A 21,887-nucleotide genomic window follows, 5' to 3' on the forward strand; every position below is an offset into this window, starting at 1 on the left:
GTAGGCTGTGTCTACACTAGCCAAAAACTTTGAAATGGCCATGCAAATGGCCATTTTGAAGTTTACTAATGAAGCACTGAAATACACATTCAGCGCCTCATTAGAATGAGGGCGGCCATGGCACTTCGAAATTGACGCAGCTCGCTGCCACGTGGCTCGTCCAGACAGGACTCCTTTTCGAAAGGACCCCGGCTACTTTGAAGTCTCCTTATTCCTATCTGCTCATAGGAATAAGGGGATTTCGAAGTAGCTGGGGTCCTTTCGAAAAGGAGCCCCATCTGGACGAGCGGCGCGGCTGTGAGCCGCGTCAATTTTGAAGTGCTGTGGCCACCCGCATTCTAATGAGGTGCTGAATATGTATTTCAGTGCTTCATTAGTAAACCTCGAAATGGCCATGCAAATGGCCATTTTGAAGTTTTTGGCTAGTGTAGATGTAGCCATGATGTGCTAGAAAACTTAATAGGGTTACTTTTCCATATGTTGCTTTTTTATCAATGCAGAGCTTTTGGTTTTCCAGCTGACTGGTGCTTGCTGCCTAATTCAGGTAGGAAAGATTACGGGAATTAAATCTTTTTTGTATTCAGGTGAAGACCCTCTCGCTGATGATCAAAATGAACGTGATATTAATTCAGTTGCTGGGGTCTTAAAGCTGTATTTCCGAGGACTGGAAAACCCACTCTTTCCTAAGGAAAGGTTTCAAGATTTGATATCAACTATAAGTAAGTACCAACAATTAGACACAGGTAGGTTCCTCTGACTTTTTGCAGCTGTAAGACCGTGTCCTCCACTAATCAGAGAAGCAGAGTTAGATAAGCATCAAAACCTCATCTGAACCTCTTCAGTCTGCAAAATTGAACTCAGAGAGAACAATCTCACAAGACCAGTCTTTCTCCTGGTGTTTCACCATGTGCATTTCCTATCCCAAACAAATCTGGGAAGTGCTCAGGGATGTGAACAGTGTGGGTGGGATTTTTTCAGACACTCTGAACCTCACAAGGTTTGCATTTGAATTCCAGGGCATAGATTCAGATTGATTCTTAATCTTTTCTAAACAGTCTGGCCTGCTGTTCTCAAACTGCTGGACCTAGGTATAAAAAAATCTCTCCCCAGACTGAATTATATTACTCTCAATACCTTCTGGCTGCAGTTGATCTGTATTGCCAAGTAATGGAAGCTCTTAGTGCCCTTGTGGGAAAAAAGGAAACTGGTGGGATTAGTCTGCAGTTTTAGAAATGACGGGCAGCTTTTTGTAATCATTTCTGCTTATAATGCTTACTCTTAGTTTTATTTTGCAAAAATAAATATCCAGAATATATTGACTTTAGCCCTATTCTAAAAAAGCACCAGTCAAAGTATGTGAGTAGTTCTAATAGGACATTGTTAAGTGCAGAGTTTGATTGAGGCCTTTACTGTTTATGTTGATCATCTCCCCTCAGAGAAGAAATAGATTATGTTTTCGGATGGGTGTCGTTCAAATTGGCCTGTTTCTATAAAAATATGCACATTTTCCCAGCAATGTAGGCTTGTGTTGGAAGTCTTAGGAAATTCCTTGCCATCTCTTTTTTTTTTTTTTTTTTTTTTTATAAAATGCCTGTTTCTGTAAAAGTGTTGCCTAAAGCAAAGTCTGTGAGGCAGAGACTGCATGTGTGAAAGCATTGCACACAACAAAAGCAATTTTCCCTAACTGTTGCACAACATGGAAAGTGCTGAATTTTACACAGTTCTTCAGTACTTGTTGTGGACACAGGCTGCCTCTAAGAAAAACAGTTGTAGGCAAGATGTAAAAAGCTTGATCCAGCCCCCACTGAAGTGCTGGCAGCGAATGAGCACTGGATCTGGCTGAAGGTCCCAGTTCAGAAAGGTAGGGAAGTACATGCTTAACATTAGGCACATGAATATTCCCACTGGAGTCAAAGTGACTACTTATGTCGGTGATTGGCAACCTAGGCTAGTAAGTTGGCTGCAAGAGTGACCCTCCATCTTAGTGGGCCAAAAGATGGTCTCCCAGGCTAGGGTAGTTTGCTAACTGCACTTGCTTACCTACAATACCGGCACTTCAGTTGGATGCAGGCGGAGCACACAGATCTCGGTCAATGTTGTGTGCAATCAGCACACACCTAACTTCCTGTGCATTTGCTTTATGTGTGTGCCATTTTAGTAATACTGGAAGGAAAACACTATATGGATGGAAACCAGCGGAATCTGGCACTGCTACACAGGGGCAATGGTAAACAAAATGTCTCGCAGGCCACTCATAGAACCCCTACATTTGAAAACCACTCAAAACCAACATGCTGTAAAATGATGAAGCCTTGTTCTTACTGCTCCAGTTCACAAGCTGAGTAAGGCAGAAAGGTTGACTCTGATGAGAAGTCTCTTTAGACTCTCTACTGCTGTAAAACAGAAAGCTTGCTTGATTTCCCTTGGCTCACACTTAACTATTCTGAGTGACTTTCTGCAGCAGGTGGGGTTGCACATGTTACAGGGCCTTTGAATATCCCAGATGGTTGCAGTGCCATATAACTCGCTGTTTGTGATACGAGAAAATCTTCCTTCCTTAACAAGTGAGAAGCTGCCTGTCACTTTTGCTGAATGGGAGCTGGGAATATACATGGAAACCTTTCTCAAATGCACATGCCAAAGAAATGAACAGAAAAGGAATTCTTATTCTAGAGGTTCACAGCTCACTGGAGTGCTCCCGTTATAAAGTGATGCAGTTACAAGTAAATCAATTAAAGCCTCTGTTACAGCTAGTCAAAATATTTTTATAAGTAAACATTTTGAAATTTACCAACAGTTTTGTTCCATTGGATTTTCACACAGATATCACCACCTTTGGATTAAAAAATTTTAGACTTTTTTATTATTATTTAAGGCTGGAGGTGATTTTAAGTTAAGCAAAACCAAACTGAAACAATGAAAACTGACCCTAGCAAATGATAACCAAGGATAAAACAATCTTTTCTTCAAAGACTGGAAAACTTGAGAAAATCAAAATGTTTTCTGCAGAATTTCCATTTTTGAAATATGGCCAATAGTCGCTGAAAAGTATTTGGGAAAAAAAATACTTACTGGCTGCGTGCAGCCTTTGTGTTTCAGAGCGATAAGCAAATTTCAGCAAGGTTCATCATTCGGATAAACACCCAAACATCAGGTAGTTCACTTAGGGCACATCTACAGAGTCTGCAGCAAGGAGCATTTCAGCTTGAATCAACAGACTCAAGCTCATGGAGCTTGCACTACTGTGCTAAAATTAGCTGTGTAGACGTTGCGGCTTGGGCTATTTTCAGACGGCTTGTGCAAATGCTGCTAACCCGAGCCTGTTGACCTGAGCTTGGAGGTTGTGAAAGGTGTATCCCTTGAGCAGGAATCTCTCTTTGTATCAGAGATGTAGCTGTGTTAGTCTGTATCTTCAAGAACAACAAGAAGTCCTGTGGCACCTTATAGACTCACAGATATTCTGGAGCATACGTGTTCGTGGGCAAAGACCCGCGGGACAGCAAATTTCTGAAGAGTGTCCGTTCTCACAAAATCTTTGGTGTTTATTTTTTGTTTGGATAAGATACATCCTAGAAGTCACTTTTCTTGTAATATTTCAGACAGTACTTGGGGGAGCAGGCACACCCAATTAAAAAATAATGGGGTGGGCGGCAGGACGGGATAAGCTAAGTGAACTGTCCCCTTGAGTAAAGACTCTTCTCAGAATCCATCTAGTTCTGTGGCTGGGCTGTGGAAAAATGCTGTAGCTGCAGAGAAGGTTCAGAGACTAGCTTGGCTCATGTGAACCAGTGTGTTCATCCATGTTCCCAAAATTGTGCCCACATTACATCCCTGAAGTCACACTTGATTAAGAAATAGGTCATCTTCTAATACAGGCTTTGTTCACCGAAAGAGAAGTCCTGAGTCAGCATACTCCAGCAAAACTCTTATTTGAGGTTGATGGAAGTTTGATGTGAGTAAAACCAGCATAAGGACTGAGTGGAAGATTCAGGTCTTGTCTGTGCTTGAAATGCTACAGCAGTACTACTGCAGCTCTTTAGTGTAGACCCCACCTATGCTGTTGGGATTTGTTCTCAAGCTGCCACAGATAATCCACTTCCGCAGGAGGTGGTAGGTAGGTCAACAGAAGAATTCTAATATAGATCTAGGGCTGCCTCCAATGGGCGGTAGTTCAGTTTAACTACAGCATTTGGGGATGTGAATATCCCCATATACTGCCCACGGATGATGCAGATACGCCAGTTTAATTTTTTAGTGTAGACCAGCCTTTAGTAAGGACCCCAGGACTAGGCCCATAAAGCAGTAAAGAAAACAAAAACTGAAGTAGGATTGGAAAGCTGGAAAACAGCTCTATTTTCAAGTCCCAGTATTGACTCTATCCTGTGAGAAATGCAGTAGCTGTTCAAATATATAAATACTAGTACTAAATATATAGCTATGGAAATAGGTTAAGTTTCAGTTGGATGCAAATTTTATGTATGCTTTGAATTTCTCCATGCAGATTCCACACTGACAGGCATAAATGGACATCTGTACACACAGAGTTGCACAATTTTGATAGGCACATTTCAGTGTTTGCTGTTAGTATCTAATCATAAATCAGATCTGTCTGGAAACAATTTCCACCCTACCTCATGTCTCAGACTACTAGATCTGGATAAAAGTCCATGTTTTACTGTGTTATTTAGCCACTAAAACCCTTCAGGCAAGTGCCTGACCATAAAAGACTCCTGTGTATTCTTGTGTTCCAGAAATGGAGAACCCTGCAGAAAGAGTGCACCAGATAAAGCAAATCATCACTACTCTGCCGCGAGCCGTCATTGTTGTCATGAGATACCTCTTTGCTTTCCTCAATCAGTGAGTCTGTTTATCTGTTTCTTATTTAGCTGAGCCACTAGTCCCCCTCCTTCCCACAGCCTTCCCTCTTCTTGTCAAGTCAAATGCTGACAGCGCTTCTGTCGTCATGTTTGGGATCTGCTCTAGCTTAACATCTTTCCTAGGCTTAGCTGCATGAATTCTCTGTAGTACTAGTACTTGGAGCCTTTATTAGATGTCTCTGAACTTTACCTGTGGGTTGCCTGTGTTTACAGCTTGTCACAGTACAGCGATGAGAACATGATGGATCCCTACAACCTGGCCATCTGCTTTGGACCTACTTTGATGCACATTCCAGATGGGCAGGATCCAGTGTCCTGCCAAGCCCATGTAAATGAGGTCATCAAAACCATCATCATAAATCATGAGGGCATCTTCCCCAGCCACAGAGAGCTGGAAGGACCTGTGTATGAGAAATGCATGACTGGAGGAGAAGAGTATTGGTAAGGAGTGGGTGATTGAAATAAGTAACTTGAGTGTTCCAAACTGGGCCAAACTTCTCTCACTAGCTTTATTTTTTTCTGTGGTAAGCCAAGAGTGAGTGTTTGACAATCCTGGGCTATTAGCTAGTGCCTGAAGAGCAAGGGGTTAACTTCAGTTCATGTACATTGAGGGGAATGGCTTATAAAAGCAGTTGTTTGAGATTAGGACAGAGAGACATTTTGGCTGAACACTCAGGCCTTACAGCCCTGGGATATGCCCCATTCAGTTTTGTCAGTTCCTTCGTCCTGTTATAAACATCATGGATCTGAGTCTCAGCTGGTGTAAGTTTGATGTAAATTGCTACAATTGTCTGATTTCACTGGAAGTACATTGATTTACCTAAGCTGTCGATCTGGCTCTCTCCTTTTCTGCTTCATCCTGCTTTGTTATAAATGCAGTAGGACCCCTGTTTGGCCACTCACTGGAGACTGAGGAATTAGGAGAATCACGAAGTGTATGAAATAGAACACTTGGTGCAATGCATAAGTTGTGGTCTAGTGCACTGCAGCACTTTCTTCTTGTCCTTCACACCACTGCAGAGTGAGTTTTAGTTCAGGGACAGCTTTGGAATATCAACTTGTTCTTCATCAGTGTTGCTTTGCACACCCTTGTGGAGAAAATGGTTTGTATAAGTGATCAGTGCTCCTCTGTGTCAGACATGCTCCTCTGTGTCCTCACCCCACCCCACACTCACCGTGAACACCACGCTGCTTCTGATGAGCACAGGGGCCATCCTGCCACTCCCCTGCAGCTGTACAGCCTGAAAGCGCTACTCCTCGACTGGGAGGGGGACTGCTCCGCACCCACTGGAAGTGACATGGCACTTCTGTGGGAAGAGGTGGGTGGGGAGGGGCATGGGCAAATGAAGAGGGGGGGAATGAGCGGAGCAGGGTGAGGGTGGGGCGGGGGCACTGACCTTTAGAGTCCTGTCACCTGTCACCTGTATTCTACTGTAATACCTGAGATTAGTCAAAGAGAATTTGACAATCGGCTGTGCTTTTCTGCAGTTCCACAGCTGGGTTATGTTTTACATTTCCTTCAGCTTTGGTAGGACAGTTCATTTTCCCTTTCCAGTCCTCAGCCTTAAGTCAGTGCGGCAAGGCATTACCAAATCTGCAGGACAACACTTGTTTTTGTTTTTAAGAAACCTGTATTTGCATTTATGGTAAACTAGAACTTGTCACAACTGCATCATCTACCAGCAAAATCTAATTCTTTTTTAAACCACATTTTTATCTTTTTTTTTTCACCTGTTCCCTGTTAGTGACAGCCCCCACAGTGAGCCGGGAACCATTGATGAAGTGGACCATGACAACGGCACAGAGCCACACACAAGTGATGATGGTGAGTGTAGACATCAACAGCAGAAAATTGCGTCTGTGTAGGAAGAGCCGGGGAACAGGCATGAAGCAAGGCAATGTGCATTTTGCTCCTAATCAAATGAGCCTGGGCTACCATATGGCTGTTTTAGGTGGGATGATGTTGCAGTACATGTGCATGTTAATGAACACGCTCCTTTAGAGGGATCTAATCAGCACAGACTGGCGGTGGAGGGAGGTTGGAGGCCACAGGCTACATTTCAGTCTCCTTCCATGGTACTGTGAGAGCTTTAAAATAATGCATTCAGCACTGCTCCTAATAGTTCCACTAATCCCAACAGTGAGCAGCTTCTTTTTAATTTGGAGGTGATCAAGATGGCTTTTGGCCCCCTGTTTACAATACATTCAGCACCTGATGGCTGCGTGAGTTCTGGGGGAAAGAGCATCAGGGATTTGCTGGGTGAAAATGACCAAGTCCAGCATAAGGCCTGCTGTATGTGGGACCTGCTTAACATTCACCTCCATGTTCTTGTGCATACCACATACTGGCTACGTCTACACGTGAAGCCTACATCGAAGTAGACTATTTCGATGTGGCAACATCGAAATAGGCTATTTCGATGAATAACATCTACACGTCCTCCAGGGCTGGCAACGTCGATGTTCAACATCGACATTGCGCAGCACCACATCGAAATAGGTGCAGCGAGGGAACGTCTACACGCCACAGTAGCACACATCGAAATAAGGGTGCCAGGCACAGCTGCAGACAGGGTCACAGGGCGGACTCAACAGCCAGCCGGTCCCTTAAAGGGCCCCTCCCAGACACACTTGCACTAAACAGCACAAGATACACAGAGCCGACAACGAGTTGCAGACCCTGTGCATGCAGCATGAATCCCCCGCTGCAGCAGCAGCAGCCAGAAGCCCTGGGCTAAGGGCTGCTGCACATGGTGACCATAGAGCCCCGCACAGGCTGGAGAGGCAGCGTCTCTCAACCCCCCAGCTGATGGCTGCCATGGAGGACCCCACAATTTCGACGTTGCGGGACGTGGATCGTCTACACGGTCCCTACTTCGACGTTGAACGTCGAAGTAGGGCGCTATTCCGATCCCCTCATGAGGTTAGCGACTTCGATGTCTCGCAGCCTAACGTCGAAGTTAACTTCGAAATAGCGCCCGACGCGTGTAGCCGCGACGGGCGCTATTTCGAAGTTAGTGCCGCTACTTCGAAGTAGCGTGCACGTGTAGACACAGCTGAAGAGTCGTGAATTTAAAGGAGCTAATGTAAAGCCTGTTGGAACCAAGGAGAGTCTTTCAATTGATGTCAGTGGGCTGTGGGTCACACCCGCTCTGCTGCCCTGCACTGAACAGAAACCTTAGCCAAAATAGGGCCATTCTTAGTTGAGAGAGCTGCTCCGTCTGTTTATTCACATTCAGGTCTGCTTGCTTTAGTGACACAAATAAATCTGAACTTCGTCTGACTCCTTTCAGACCCCGGGAGTGGAGGCAGCTGTGGTGGGAGGTGTTGGATTCTTTTCTGGAACAGTTTTTTTTAACAAAAGTCCACATGCAGGGCCTAGTCATGCCCTCAGTAAAATCTCTGCAAGCTACGCTGATCATTGTAAGGATAATGTTAGGTCACAATGATGGGCAGTCCCCTCTGTTTCTAGTTGTGATGCACAAACCCAGAAAGAGCCCAGTTTTGCTTTCCATATCCGGATTGCATCTGCAGCCTGTCTGTAGAAAAAACAGTAATTGTAAACAAAACACATTTCTCTTGGGATTATTGAGAGATGATAAACCTAGTATTGAAGCTGCCTTTTTAATTAAGTTATTTTGCCTCATGAAAGTGCACTTTAAAATCTGCATGATGCACCACCTTGCATTACTTGTTCTCTACTTTCTTTATTGCCATTCTTTTCATTGATTTTTTTCTACTGCTGTAAAAAACTCCCAGTGCCTTTCTGATGCTTGATGTGGAAATGGCATAAGTGACCCTAATTGATGGTCTGTAAAAAGATGGCACAAGGGGTGGGAAGGAGATGACAATTCAGATGATTGAAAATGGGTCAGTAACGAAAAAGGCACTCTGCGTTTTTCAGTGTTAGCAACAAACTGGAGCTAACGTGACTCAAAGGTGAAGGAGAGCAAACTTCCATTTAGCCAATTTTATGCTTGGATGGTCACATTAATAGTTCTGATTGGAGTTTCCGGGTGATTAACTGTGATGCAAGCATGGAGAAGAAGAGTGGCTTTATTTTACGAATTTACATACTCTGTCTCTCCCTCTGCTCCCATGAACACACCCTGCTGAGAAGCTCAATATTTTATCAGGGCTCTGAAAGCTCCTCTGATAGCCTCTCCTATTATATTTCTCCAGTGAGCTTTCTTCATTGATCTGCCCCTTCCCCCCCAGCAGTAATCCCAAATGTCACATCATTTGTACGGAGGAAAAATATGTATCTTAGACTGACTGATCTAGCACAAAGGAACATCTCAAACAATGGTGTACTGCATCACCAGAGAGAGAATATCAGGGATTTTGTCAGTATCTTGCAGATTCCCCCTGCCTACCACTTCCCATCTCATTCATACTTTATTGCTAAGCAGAAGGGTAGGTCAGATTCTGATTACCACCAGGTGCTGAGCTTGCAATACAAAGAAGCGGCAGATGGAACGCAGGAAGTTTCTGTATTTAAATGACAATGGGACAGATCTGAAAGATCCAGGCTAATTTGCCCTCTTTAGCTTTGCTGCTGCCCTGATTGGCCCCATTTTTCTACGCTGCTGGGAGGGCTTAAAACTAGAGGCCGGTGTCTAAGAACATCAAGCCATATCAACTGTTCTCTTGCTGGCACCCACTGATGGCCTTGATAGTGGGCAGACTGGTGAGACACTGCTGCCGAAATCCAAACATTTGATTTACTCTTAATCCAATAAACACCTTTAAGTAATGCACTGTGCAGTCTATCATGATCACAGCCCTGAGGGAGACATGGCCTCTGCCTTGCTCTTGACAAAACAGTTCCTCAGGAGAGGGGTACTGGTCTGACATTTAAGTGCCCAGCCTCCACAGTTGGAACCAGCTGTTCAAAAGTGGTCAGCACCCAGCCCCTCCCACTGTGAAACTCTGGGCCCAATTTTCAGAAGCAGCCAGTGCGCCAAAAGATGCACATTTTGGAAATCTGGCTGCTTAAATTTGGCACTGTGATAGCAGCTAAGCTCTTTCGAAAGTGTGGCCTGGAGATTCTGATTCTTAAATAACTGATGAATGGTGGCGCTAAGATTGGAAGGGGTAGGGTGTGGCAGAGTGCAGGGGGAATCAAGGGCAGTGTGTCCAAAACTTTTTAGGACCACAGAACACCAAACAATATTTTTTATGCAGAAATTATGAAAACATTCTTCAAAAAATTGTTGTCAGACCAAGTAAATAAACAAATAAATAAAACCCAAACCACAACATATACAGCAAAAACAAAATGAACTAATTTAAGAAGTCATTTAACAGCAATGAAGAAGTAACATTGTGTCTGGTTTTAACAACAGAAAATATATACCATCAGTGTCTGAGATCAAAAATGGGTCAGACGCTCATGACACGCTGCGAGTTGTTCATGGAACACCAGTCTTCCACGGAACATAGTTTAAGAAATACTGCTCTAGAGGAGTGATGTGATGATGGATGGTGGGTATTGGCCTAGCCCAGATTTTGAGTTCACCCTCCTGATGGGAATCCCCAGAGAGTATTTACTCTCCATTAATAATTCAGACCAAACTGCCTCTAGAATAAAGGAAAAGGGCTGATATTTAATCTGAAGCAGTCACCAAGTGGTGATTTGATCACAGGATGAGTGAAATTTACAGTGCCCCCACCTAAGAAGAACAAAAATCCTCACCCAAAGGAAATGATTGAATAAATAAGGGGAGCAATGAATAAATGCGGTGGCACAGCTGGGACCATCACTTCCATGCAATGAAATTTTACCTACGCCCCATTTGCTTTGTAGCTCTTCTTTGTCTTCCCTTGCAAGCCTGGGAAACAAATGAGAATTTAGCAACTCAAGAAGGATGCATTATCCATAGTAGAAAATGTTGTCAGGGAGCATGGAGAGAGTTCTCAGTGTCTCATGGGTGAGAGGCATCAGACAGGGCTCAGCATACCCTGGTGATTGCTGAGAAGAGAACGCCCATATTTACTTTGTTCTTTCTCTCTTTTTTCCAGAAGTGGAACAGATTGAAGCAATAGCGAAGTTTGACTACATTGGCCGCTCCCTGCGTGAGCTCTCCTTTAAGAAAGGAGCCTCACTCCTCTTGTACCATCGGGCATCGGAGGACTGGTGGGAAGGGCGCCATAATGGCGTGGATGGCCTCATACCCCATCAGTACATAGTTGTGCAAGACATGTAAGTGGCCTCTTTAAAGAGGGGCTGGGAATGTCAAAATTAAGTGTCTAAAGTTAGGCTTCGGTGACTTTAAATTCCTGGCCTTGTTTTTCAGAAGTGCTGTGCACTCCCCTGCGAGCTTGTGGGCTGGCTGCACAGCGCTGGTTTCCAAAAGCTGGCATTTAAGCTCTTTGTGAAAGAAACAAAGTCTGTCTGACTTCAGCAGGAGCCACTAGTTCTGCTCACACTTGAAACTTTGTCCACTTATTTAAGGGCCTAAAATATGGATGTAAGGCTGCTATTTCCAAAGGAATCTAAGGGAGTTAAAGGCCTCATTGAATTTCAGTGGCACTTGGGCACCTGACTTCTTCATGCTCATTTGAAAATCTGAGCTAACGTAGTAGGTAATGAGAGGCTCCTGTTTCAGAAATTGTTGGTCTCAGGCATTGAATCTTGACTGAGTTCTTTAGAAAATGGGGTTTGAATTGAAAGTTGCCATGAATAACTACGTTGGTAGCTCTGCTCACTTTCAAAACTCTGCAGAGACATTGACTAATGACTCCAAAGCCCTTGGGTGGAGGTAAGTGGCTGTCAGTCTCATGCAGCTGATGAAATTGAGGCAGAGGGGTCTAGTGTTGGAGCCAGAACTAGATCTCAGGAATTCCTGGCTATGGGTCCCAGGCTCTAACCATTAATCCATGCCTGTTATATAAACTTCACTCCCTGAATGCACTGGAGTGATTTTTTTCTCCTCTTAATTTGGGTTGAGAGTTTATGCAAATTTTCAAAAACACCACAGTCCCATTTGTAAAGTGGCTCAGGCATTTGGAAGCCAAAGTCTCACTGAACATCAACACTCTTCTCCTGAGTGCCCAAGTCACTTCTGAAAATGGGGCTGAGGTGCCTAAATTACTTGGCAACTTTTTAAAAGCCTTTTTAAACCTTTGATTTGTTTTAAGAAATAACTTTTCTTTTCTGACCTTTGTTCTTTGCTTTAGTGGCAATTATTAATCCACTGAATGTCTCTTTCAGCACAGTGCTGTTGAATATATATATATGTGAAAGAGCTGAGCCAACAATACAGGCAAGCTCTCCTGCCTACCATAGCCGTTAGACTCCCTGCGCACTCCCCAGTTCTGCTCCTCAGTGTCATAAGTTATCGGTGTGAAGATATTTGTGCCTTTCATGGGGTGGCTGATAACCGAATCCAGTCATGTGCTATTTGTTTTTTTGTCTCCTGGTTGGTTTTCTAAGTGGTCACCTGGACCTTTCTGCTCTTACTGGCTCAGATGCTGCTTCTTGTTCAAGATTCCTAAATAATTAGTGAAGCCCCAAGAGATTTGAAAAACAGTGCCATAAAAGAACAGAATTGAGCAGTCCAGACTCACTGTTAGCTCCTTGGCAGGTGTTAATTGGCACTCTACTATTGGCTCATCTCTTAGGCTCACACTGCATCTAGGTGACCTGAAGTCCAAGGGTCTCAGCACCCCTTACATACACTCATTCATTGTGTCTCACCATGCTCCTGTGATAGGTAAGGTACCTAGGATTGCATTATAAACATGGAAACCGAACCCTGGAGAGGTTGGCAGAGATGGCCCTGGAGCTTAGAGTCAAACTTTCCCTAACTTCAGGGTAGTTTGAATCTTGAGTTTGATTCAGCTCACTGTGAATTTTGGATTTATTTGGGGGTGCTCAGGCTAAAATTTCAGCTGGGGCCACTTATAGGGACATGGTCCAGATGACTCAATATATCAGTGACAGTGCCAAGACTAGAACTCAAGAGTTCTGACTTCCAGCTTCCTTCCACTAGACCTCACTTGCTCCTTGTTGGGGGCTAATGAATGTTATTTTCCCCTGCTTGGAGTCGCTGGATTAGGATTTCCAAGGTATGAAAATGCGAAGAGGCCATATTCTCTTTTCTTCCTGTTTGAGGCTCTCCATTCTCCACCTGCCTGATCAAGTTTCATTTTTCATAGGGATGATGCATTCTCCGACAGCCTGAGTCAGAAGGCAGACAGCGAGGCAAGCAGTGGACCCTTGCTGGATGATAAAGCCTCATCAAAGAATGACATCCAGTCTCCGACAGATCACATTCCAGACTATGGTTTTGGAGGAGTGATGGGCCGGTAGGGCAATTGATTAACTTCTGTATAAAAGCTAAGGTGGTCTGATGCTGTGAAAGAGAAATAGACTGTGACACACCATTTAGGGCAGGAAAATTAGAATGTCATGAATCAGTAAGAACCAGAGAACAACTTGTAGCAGTTAAGCCATATTTAAATCAGAAGGGAGCCCAATAGATCCATCCATTCCAACAGCCCCCATAATATTATGGTTGACATTTATTGGCATTCTCACCATGCAAAAACCCAGCCAGCTGGGGTGGTTCAGATTTTGAAAAGATCTGGGTTCTGACTTGATATGAGCTTTCAGAACTCATATAAAGGGGATTTCATGGCATGCATTCTGAAATGCCAGATGATGATCACATTTAATTGCCTTTCAATTAATTCTTTGCAGAGTGAGGTTGAGATCTGATGGAGCAGCCATCCCTCGTCGTCGGAGTGGAGCGGACACCCATAGTCCCCCAAGAGGGATGGGCCCTGGCATAGATACCCCACCACGAGCAGCAGCATGTCCTAGCAGCCCCCACAAAATACCACTCAATCGAGGCAGGATTGAGAGCCCTGAGAAGCGCAGAATGGCCACATTTGGCAGTGCCGGCAGCATCAATTACCCAGACAGGAAGGGCTTGACAGATGGCCACCCGCTGAGATCGACTAGTGGGTCTACTCGGCACAGTAGTCTTGGTGATCAGAAATCTCTGGAAGCAGAAGCACTTGCAGAGGTAAGAGGGCATTGTGCATGGTGGAAACTGGATACTGTGCAGAGTGCCTTTCACCTCAGAGCTCTTTGTGGTCATCTAGAGGGATCTCTTCACCCACCCCTGTAATGCAATCACCTGTGGGATGAAATGTGGGGGTGTTCATGGACTGGGCAGGACAGGAACTGAACAGGAATACTGTCTCCATTTGGAACTTGTGGGGGTATTTAAAGAGAATTTAAGTATCCCAATAGGAGTTTGGTCACGATACTCCGAGCTAACATCTCCAGTTCTGGAAAACGTATGTTACATTTGTTAATAGCAACATGTGGTTAGGATCTCAGATTTCATGACTAATCCAAAAAATGTTCTCTGCAGCTGCAGAGTACCCCGGCAGTATATTATGCGGCAGGTTCAGTATTGGTTCAATACTGTTTCCTAAATTACTCGCAACACAACTTGAAATATTCTTCATTTTTAATGGGTTTCTCTCATCAAAGTACCAGCCCACTGCATGTAGCTATTGTCTCATGTGAAAGTAGGTAGCAAAAACCTCACATTCTCCGCTGCGAATACAGAAACTGGAGTTTCTCTGCTGAACATAGATGTCAGCGCTGGTGCACCGTGCAGTGATTGATCCATCCCATTGTGCCTTAGGCTTAGAGGAAGTTGACACGGCGGGCAGCCCCTATCAGAATGGTTGGCCAGACAGTAGTAGTGAAGGGCAGGGGTAGGGGGGCTGACTCTGGACTCTGCATCCTCCCTCTGTGCAGGCTGGTGGTTGCCCAGAGGTTTTGTGTAGCTGTTTCGTTTTGATGTAGTGCTTCCTGAGCTTTTCACACCTCAGTCTGTTCTGTGGGAGCTGTTGCCTGGTGCTGGCGTGTTGTTCCTTTGTTGCTTATTGTTCCTATGACACTGTTGCCACAGCAAGCCTAAATCATGGGTCTGCTTGATTTTTAAAAGTACACACCGTATTTTTTTTCAATATTGCATTTGTTGTAAATACCATTGTTCCAAACGTGCTGTTTTCTTAAAGAAAAAGCAACTCTGTATTCCACGCAGCTGGCCCGGTTCCCCATTCAAAGCAGTGACCCATGTAAAACATTATTATCGCACGTATGCCAGGGAGAGCTCTTTGTTTGGTGAGCCACAACTCACCCCCATGAGAACTGGCAGTTTCCTGCCTGAGCCCATTACCCACAAAGCGAGAAGAAATGCCAGCGGTGAGTGACTGGTAAGAGAGAGGCTGCAGCTGGCTATTGAGGTGAAGTGAAGAGCAGAGACTTTCATGTAAACGCTCTGGGGTCCACCTTGTGCTACCTCTGTTACCATTAATTTTTCCAATGAATGTGCAGTATGTATTTTGTTATGCACACCGTTAAGAAGGTGATGAGTGGCGAGAGCAGGCCAAGGAGTTTGGGAGGGGGCAGAGGGTTGGGGCGTGTGGCAGTGAGGGCCCCAGCTGGGTTCCAAGCTCAGGGCTGAGGCCAGCAATGAGCAGTTCTGGGTGTGGGAAGGGCTCAGAACTGGGGCAGAAGGTTGGGGATGCAGGGGCTACTGGTTCCAGCTGGGGGTACAGGCTGTGGCTGGGGTTGGGAACAAGAATGAAGAGTTTGGGGGTGCAGGCTGCCCTGGGGCTGTGGTGGGAAGAGGGAACTCCCCCTCTCTCCTCACAGCAGCAACACCTGGGGTAGGGCGAGGTGCCACATCGCTATGTACCTGAATACCTTATAGGGAACTGAGGTGGTATCTAAGTTGCAAACACTGTTGAGAGGGATAGATCACAATTATGGACAAAACAAAATACAAAATGGCTTTCTTGGTCTTTTTTAAAGTAATGGGCCTTATCCTCAACTGGTACAAATCACAGCAGGTAGCCTTGTTAGTCTCGACGCATAAAAACAAGGAGGGGTCCTGTAGAACCTTTGAGACTAACAGAGTTATTAGGCCATACGCTTTCATGGTACAATCTACTTCATCAGATGGAAGTGGGGTTTCTCCACAAAAGCTTATGCCGTAATAAATCTTGTATCTCAAAGGTGCCACAGGCCCCGTTGTTGGTATAAATCAGTAATTCTACCAAAGTCAAGGGAGCAGTGTCAATTTACACCAGCTTAGGATCTGGCCATGTGAAAATATAACTAATTTTGTAAACCTGTTATGTATAACAAAACCTTGCTGGGCCCTACCATGGCTGATAGTGATCTTGCATGATAACTTGGATCAGAAAATGAAGAATGTTGTATCAGACAAACTGTACAGAGGAGGTAGACAAAAAATAATTCCCCCAGGTGGAAGTTAGCTCAGTTCTGAGGGCTACTTTACGTTGTATTTAAGCCTACTGACGAGGGGAGAGCAGGGCAAAGGAGGCAATTGCCCCAAGGCCCGGTGGTACAAAGAGGCCCAGGGCATCTGGCACCTCTGGAGCCTTGGGCCATGTAAATTGTTGGTGGAGTGCTGTGCGATGTGCTCCAGAGCCGGAGTGGCGTGCTCTGGATAGCACTGGAGAGCATGGGGGTGGGGTGCAGTGATGAGGCATAGCTGCTCTGGTCCTGCTCCTCTGCCTGAGGCCCCATTCCTTCTGAGAGTGTGGAGCTGGCCCTTCCCACTAGCCCCAGGCCCGGCAAGTCTGTCAACTCCCTTGATTTTGTTACGATGAAAGGTGCAGGATTTCAAAGATGTGTGGTGCCTACCTGGGGTCAGGACCTGGGTTTTACATCTCTCAGCGCCAGCTCCTTCTCATGAGGCCAGCTCGTGGGAGGTTGTGAGCAACAGCCCCTTGCGTCAGTGCAGTTGCAGAAGCTCAGCAGTTCTCAGGATTACTTAAGGGCATATGATGTGGTGAAGCAGAAAACCACTGCACTGACGCTGAGATGGGATGGAGCTCCACTTGATGGGAGGGGTAAGTGCAGGAAAGCCCAAGTGATGCTAAAGTGGAGGGATGCTGTTCACAATTTTGCTTATTGTGTTGGCAGGACATTGAGAAGACCATGAGTACTGCTCTGAATGAGCTGCGCGAGCTCGAGAGACAGAACACTGTAAAGCAGGCACCTGATGTTGTCCTTGACACCCTGGAGCCAATGAAGAATCCTCAGGGGGGCTCTGTGAATTCAGAACCTGCCAGCCCTCTTCACACCATCATGATCCGAGACCCTGACGCTGCCATGAGACGCAGCAGCAGCAGCACAACTGAAATGATGACTACTTTTAAACCAGCCCTCTCAGCCCGGCTTGCTGGGGCTCAGCTTAGGCCTCCACCCATGAGACCTGTCAGGCCGGTTGTTCAACACCGATCGAGCAGCAGTAGCAGTTCAGGAATGGGCAGTCCAGCTGTGACGCCCACAGAGAAGATTTTCCCCAATAGCTCCTCAGATAAATCTGGCACCATGTAGCTCTGCAGCCTGGGATTCTTAGTTGAGGGGTGAAAAAAAGACAGTCTCTGGATATTTTGGATGAAAATCCCAACCCTGCCAACACTCATCCTTCTAAAGGCAAAAAGAGAAGAATTATGCTCTGAAGAAAATGTCACTAGGGAAACCAGTAAACAGTCCTGAAGCCTAATGATTCCATTATAGCTACATACATCCATGCAGAAACATTTTGTCAAGATTGCAGTAAAACTGTATGGCAGAATAAGATGCGTATTGTCACTGGAGAATATACAGTTGGTGTAGAAGTATATATAAAGTGTACAAATTCAACAATTTTTCTTAGTAGATTTACCTCAGAAACTTGCCCTGAAATTTCCTCTCTAGAGTTGTTTGGTTGATTTTAATTTTTTTTTGGGAATACTTGTGTGCGCGTGCGTGTGTGGAGCAACTGTGCATCGAGCAATACAAAACCAACCCTGGAACTTCTATTCTGCAGGAGCTAGTATTTTTTTTAAAAAAGAGAAGACATGCTGTTTTTTGCTCAACTTGGCCTACAGAGAAGAGATTGGAATGCATCTAGTGACCTTTCTCATCAAACTGGGTGGGTTTCTTTTTCTTTGCATTCAGTCCTAAAATTTGTTTCACCTCTGAATCTTGCGGCTGTTACCTAGCTAGTAGCTTGTACAGAATACAATACAGCCAAATGAAACATTTTATTTCTTTTGCTCACATATAGAGGGATAAGGTGTATAAATAACTACTCCAGTGTTAGATATGTACAAAAAGAAATCACAGAGCTTAGTTTGTCTTGAAGGTTTCAAAACAAGGACCAGTGAGAAACCTGTGGTAAAAAGTAGATAGGCTAACTTATAAAGTATTGAAAAGTTCCATTTCCCATTCTCTCCTGACCTTTAATTAACTGATGACATCGTAACAAAATGGGACTAAACAGGCAAGGAGGCTTTGAAAGATCACATTCCTTTATTTAGAGTTGCATAGCAGTGTGCGAGGGTCTTGATTCAGATTGTCTTCTTGCATGAAAAGCATGAGCCATATTTGACCATGTCAGACACATAATGGATCTGATGAGGTGATATTTTGCACTTTCTATACTGTACTATATAAAACAGGAGTTTGAGTTTATGCAAAAGAAGTTATATTTTACTTTTCCTCTAAACATTTAACCTAGAAAAAGTGCAGGAAGAACTAGAAGTTGCATGGTACTTTGTCTGATAACTCTTCTCTGACTTCAAGACATGTCATGTTTCTTTTTCTCATTTTTGTATTACTTCTTGGCCAGCTTTTCATATAGTTGACCTGTGGTTTAATTTTGGCTATTAGCATATACTTGTTTGTCATCTGAATGTGAAACAGGTCCTGATGAGCCTCACTCAAACTCCATACAGATGCTGTAATAGCATTTTTCATACCTTAATTCCTTTTCCTTAATCTAATTTTGGCTGCAGAAGCTGTCATTGAGCAAAAAGGTGAATATACTTTGCTGCCTTCTTGGGAGTTAAGATTAACATTCAGCTTCTTTCAACATCCCATGACCTGTTTTTAAAGTTCTTTTGCTTTTCTATCAGTCACCTCAGAGCTACCACCCAACACAAACTATTTTACATCTCTAGGGGAACAATCCAATATTTCTGTCAGAGAATGTATAAATGGAAAAGACCATTGGGGTGATCTAGTCCTTCGAATCTTATCATGTTAATATCTCTCATTTGGGAATCCAATCCATAATGTATCCGTGTGCATAAAACAAAGGGAAGCCCTACAGTTTGTGCAAGGAAACATTTACATTTACTTGACTGGATATAGAGGAATCTTAACACAAATCCAATGGAACTGATTAGGTGTTTGTTCTTATTCTGTGTCCAGTGGACAAGCATGTTTCACTTCCACATATCCTCTTAACTGTCTCTTGCCTGTTCTAGTCTGTTTATATATTGCTATACTTGCTTAAATGCTGGAAAGTAACTGTTAAAATGTAAACTGTAAAAAGAAAATAGGTTAAAACTAGATGAAAGCCAATGCCACTCACCAAATCTTTGCACTTAGTAGATAGCTCAATGTAAAAAATAATAAAATAAAAACACAAACCTAACCTTTCAGTGTACAGTGGGGCGGGGGGGACAGTACTGTATGTAGTGATTCTATTGTTCCTCAATATAGTATTACAAGAGGAAATGGTGTTTACGTACTCGTCTATTAACATCGACATTTGTAAATTGCCACAATTAGTTCATACTGATGATTATTTTTCTTCATGATTTTTTCCTGTTTCCTAACCCTGCGGTCATTGCCTTTGTCATTATGGGCAGCAGATGTTCAAACGGTCTGTCAGTCTGTTCTGGTAATGAATCAACAAATGTGCTTTTAGGAAGAGCGGGAAAGCCCCCATTTGGCACAATTGTTGTGTACTCCTTGCCAGTAAGTTTTTCCAATTAGTTCCTGGAGAACACTCACTTTGGTAGTCTTACTTTATATTTTCAACAATGACTTAATAGCAAAACTGTCTTCAGTTATTTTACCCCCTCTGAAAGATATGGTACAAACTCCAGTGTCTTTTACATTAAATTATTGCCTTTTATTTTTGCCTTGTTTTTTTTAATGCTATGGTTTTCTTATCTTTAAGTGCCTTTTGAGCACCGGAACAAATGTTTGGAATTAATGTACTTGGAGCTATATACAGATCATGATTTCTTATGTACAGTCAGGGCCACTGCCGGGGGTAGCAGGCCAAAAGGGGCAGTTGCATTGGCCCTGGTGATTTAAAAGGACCTAGACCCTTTACGAATTGCTGCCAGAGCCCCAGGTGGTACAGTCCTATGTGGCATTGAGGGCTGGCTGGGGGAGGGCTGGTATGGTCTGGGTGGTGCTGAGGGCTGCATGGGGAAGGTACATCACAGTTTGGGTGGCGTTGAGGGCTGGACACTCCTAGCTTTAGGCCAAGGTCCCTCCCTTTCTAGAGGCCCCAGAGCCAAGCCCCTGCCACCACCCATTGCCCAGGGTCCAGCAGAGTCTGTTGCCAGCCTTGTGTATAGTAATGGTGTGCTGTGGGTGTACTGCTTTTCAAGTCTTAAAAAAAAAGACCTTTTATTACATTTTTAAAAGGGCCTATTAAATATTATAGTTAAATTGCAGTTTGGGGCAACTACTGTAGATTTAAAAATATTTTTCTGCAGTTCAAGTCAGCACAAAATTAAACCACTTGCACTGTGCTATAGAAGCATCATAACTGGAACTTACTCATATGTTTTGAGTAACTTCATCTTGATGGTTTGAACCTCTCAGTAGACTGTAGCCTTCAATTTGATCTCAACTCTGTTCACTTAAGGGTACTGTGAAATTTATAGACTACGAACTGGTGAAAGCATCAGTTGAAAATGTCCCTTCAGTGGGATCTTTTCTCTTGTTTCAAATGAAAACTGTTCCAAGTAATGAAGTTTCAACCATTTGGTTATAATACGGAGAGATCAACAGAGAGCCCAAGTCTCCAAGATGGGCCAGTGGTGGTGAAGAAAAGGGCACTCTTTAAGGGAAAGTTGATGCTCTGCTGTGCAGAGCAAATTCAAAAGTCTTGATTCAGATCCCTCCGTGGCTCTGAGTTTTTGCCTCTCCCAAATATAAACTGCTTTAGCTGTACTGACGCTACTTCTGCTAACTCCCAGGAGTAGGGCGCCATGCGCGTAGCTGTCTGTTGGCCTGTCTCCCCAGTGGCTCAGTGAAGCAGTCTTTCTGTTGACCTAATGATGCATTTAACGGTGCTGAGTTTAAAGCAATTGCACCCACGCTGATATTAGTTCTGTACAGACCTAAGCGACCATTGTAATTGTGTCAGTCCCTTTAATGATAATGACAGTGCACTTTTCTTCCTTAGACTGAAGTATACCTGATAGATCCTTTTTTGTAAATCCGGGACTGTACTATTTACTAGCAGTATTGCAATTTTCATGGTATGTCAGTAGACCTCCTGATTCTGATCTGCTTCTGAGTGGCTGTTTTTTGTTCATGCCAGAAAACCTTAGGAAACTGCCTTGTATAATTATTGTTGTCCCTCCTATGGATATTGTCTCTGTAACGTATGATTTGGTTAGAATGTCTGATTGGATCCTCTGTCATGTATGCTGATGATGCCATGTAGATCAAGCCACTGGTTGGATGTGGACTCATCCTGTTGAATAAAACTACTTAACTTTTCTCAGAAATATTAGTCATGCTTTCAAACATGCTGGAATATAAACACTGAACACTCCACGTGGAGAAATGGCCATCCTCTGGGCGTACGTGCCTTTGTAGGCATTTATTAGTAGAAATGAAAAAGGTTGTTACTATAGTATCCAATGACTTCTGTCCATGAAAGGAAATGGAACAGAGAGAGGTGAAGTGATTTGCTCATGGTCACTTACCAGGTCAGTTTCTCAGTTGAGACTAGAACCCAGGTCTCCTGCCTCCATTCCTGCATGGCCTCTTGTGATTTGCCCACAAATCTGCATGCCATGCAAAACGCAAGTGGGGCAAAGAGTTTGAAATCTGTGAAGACAACTGACTTAAAGGTGAGAGGACAAACACAAAAATAAAGACAACTTTTATGTGCAAAGATACTTTGCCTTGTTTTCCCA

At 44.0% G+C, this 21,887-nt stretch overlaps 1 protein-coding gene across 1 annotated transcript in view; it reads left to right on the forward strand.

Annotated features, from left to right (window-relative positions):
• SRGAP3 (SLIT-ROBO Rho GTPase activating protein 3) overlaps positions 1 to 21,460 on the forward strand; it is a 246,744-nt gene extending 225,284 nt beyond the window's left edge. Inside the window, exons 15-22 of the mRNA XM_075005212.1 lie at positions 585 to 719; positions 4,752 to 4,857; positions 5,091 to 5,318; positions 6,623 to 6,702; positions 10,902 to 11,082; positions 13,041 to 13,190; positions 13,585 to 13,912; positions 16,864 to 21,460. Coding sequence (XP_074861313.1) covers positions 585 to 719; positions 4,752 to 4,857; positions 5,091 to 5,318; positions 6,623 to 6,702; positions 10,902 to 11,082; positions 13,041 to 13,190; positions 13,585 to 13,912; positions 16,864 to 17,280 — 1,625 coding nt within the window. The 3' untranslated portion in view covers positions 17,281 to 21,460. The remainder of the gene's footprint in view (positions 1 to 584; positions 720 to 4,751; positions 4,858 to 5,090; positions 5,319 to 6,622; positions 6,703 to 10,901; positions 11,083 to 13,040; positions 13,191 to 13,584; positions 13,913 to 16,863) is intronic.
• The last annotated feature ends 427 nt before the right edge of the window (positions 21,461 to 21,887 follow it).

Source organism: Carettochelys insculpta, chromosome 11, assembly GCF_033958435.1.
Source record: "Carettochelys insculpta isolate YL-2023 chromosome 11, ASM3395843v1, whole genome shotgun sequence".
In the NCBI taxonomy this organism is placed as follows: Eukaryota; Metazoa; Chordata; order Testudines; family Carettochelyidae; genus Carettochelys; species Carettochelys insculpta.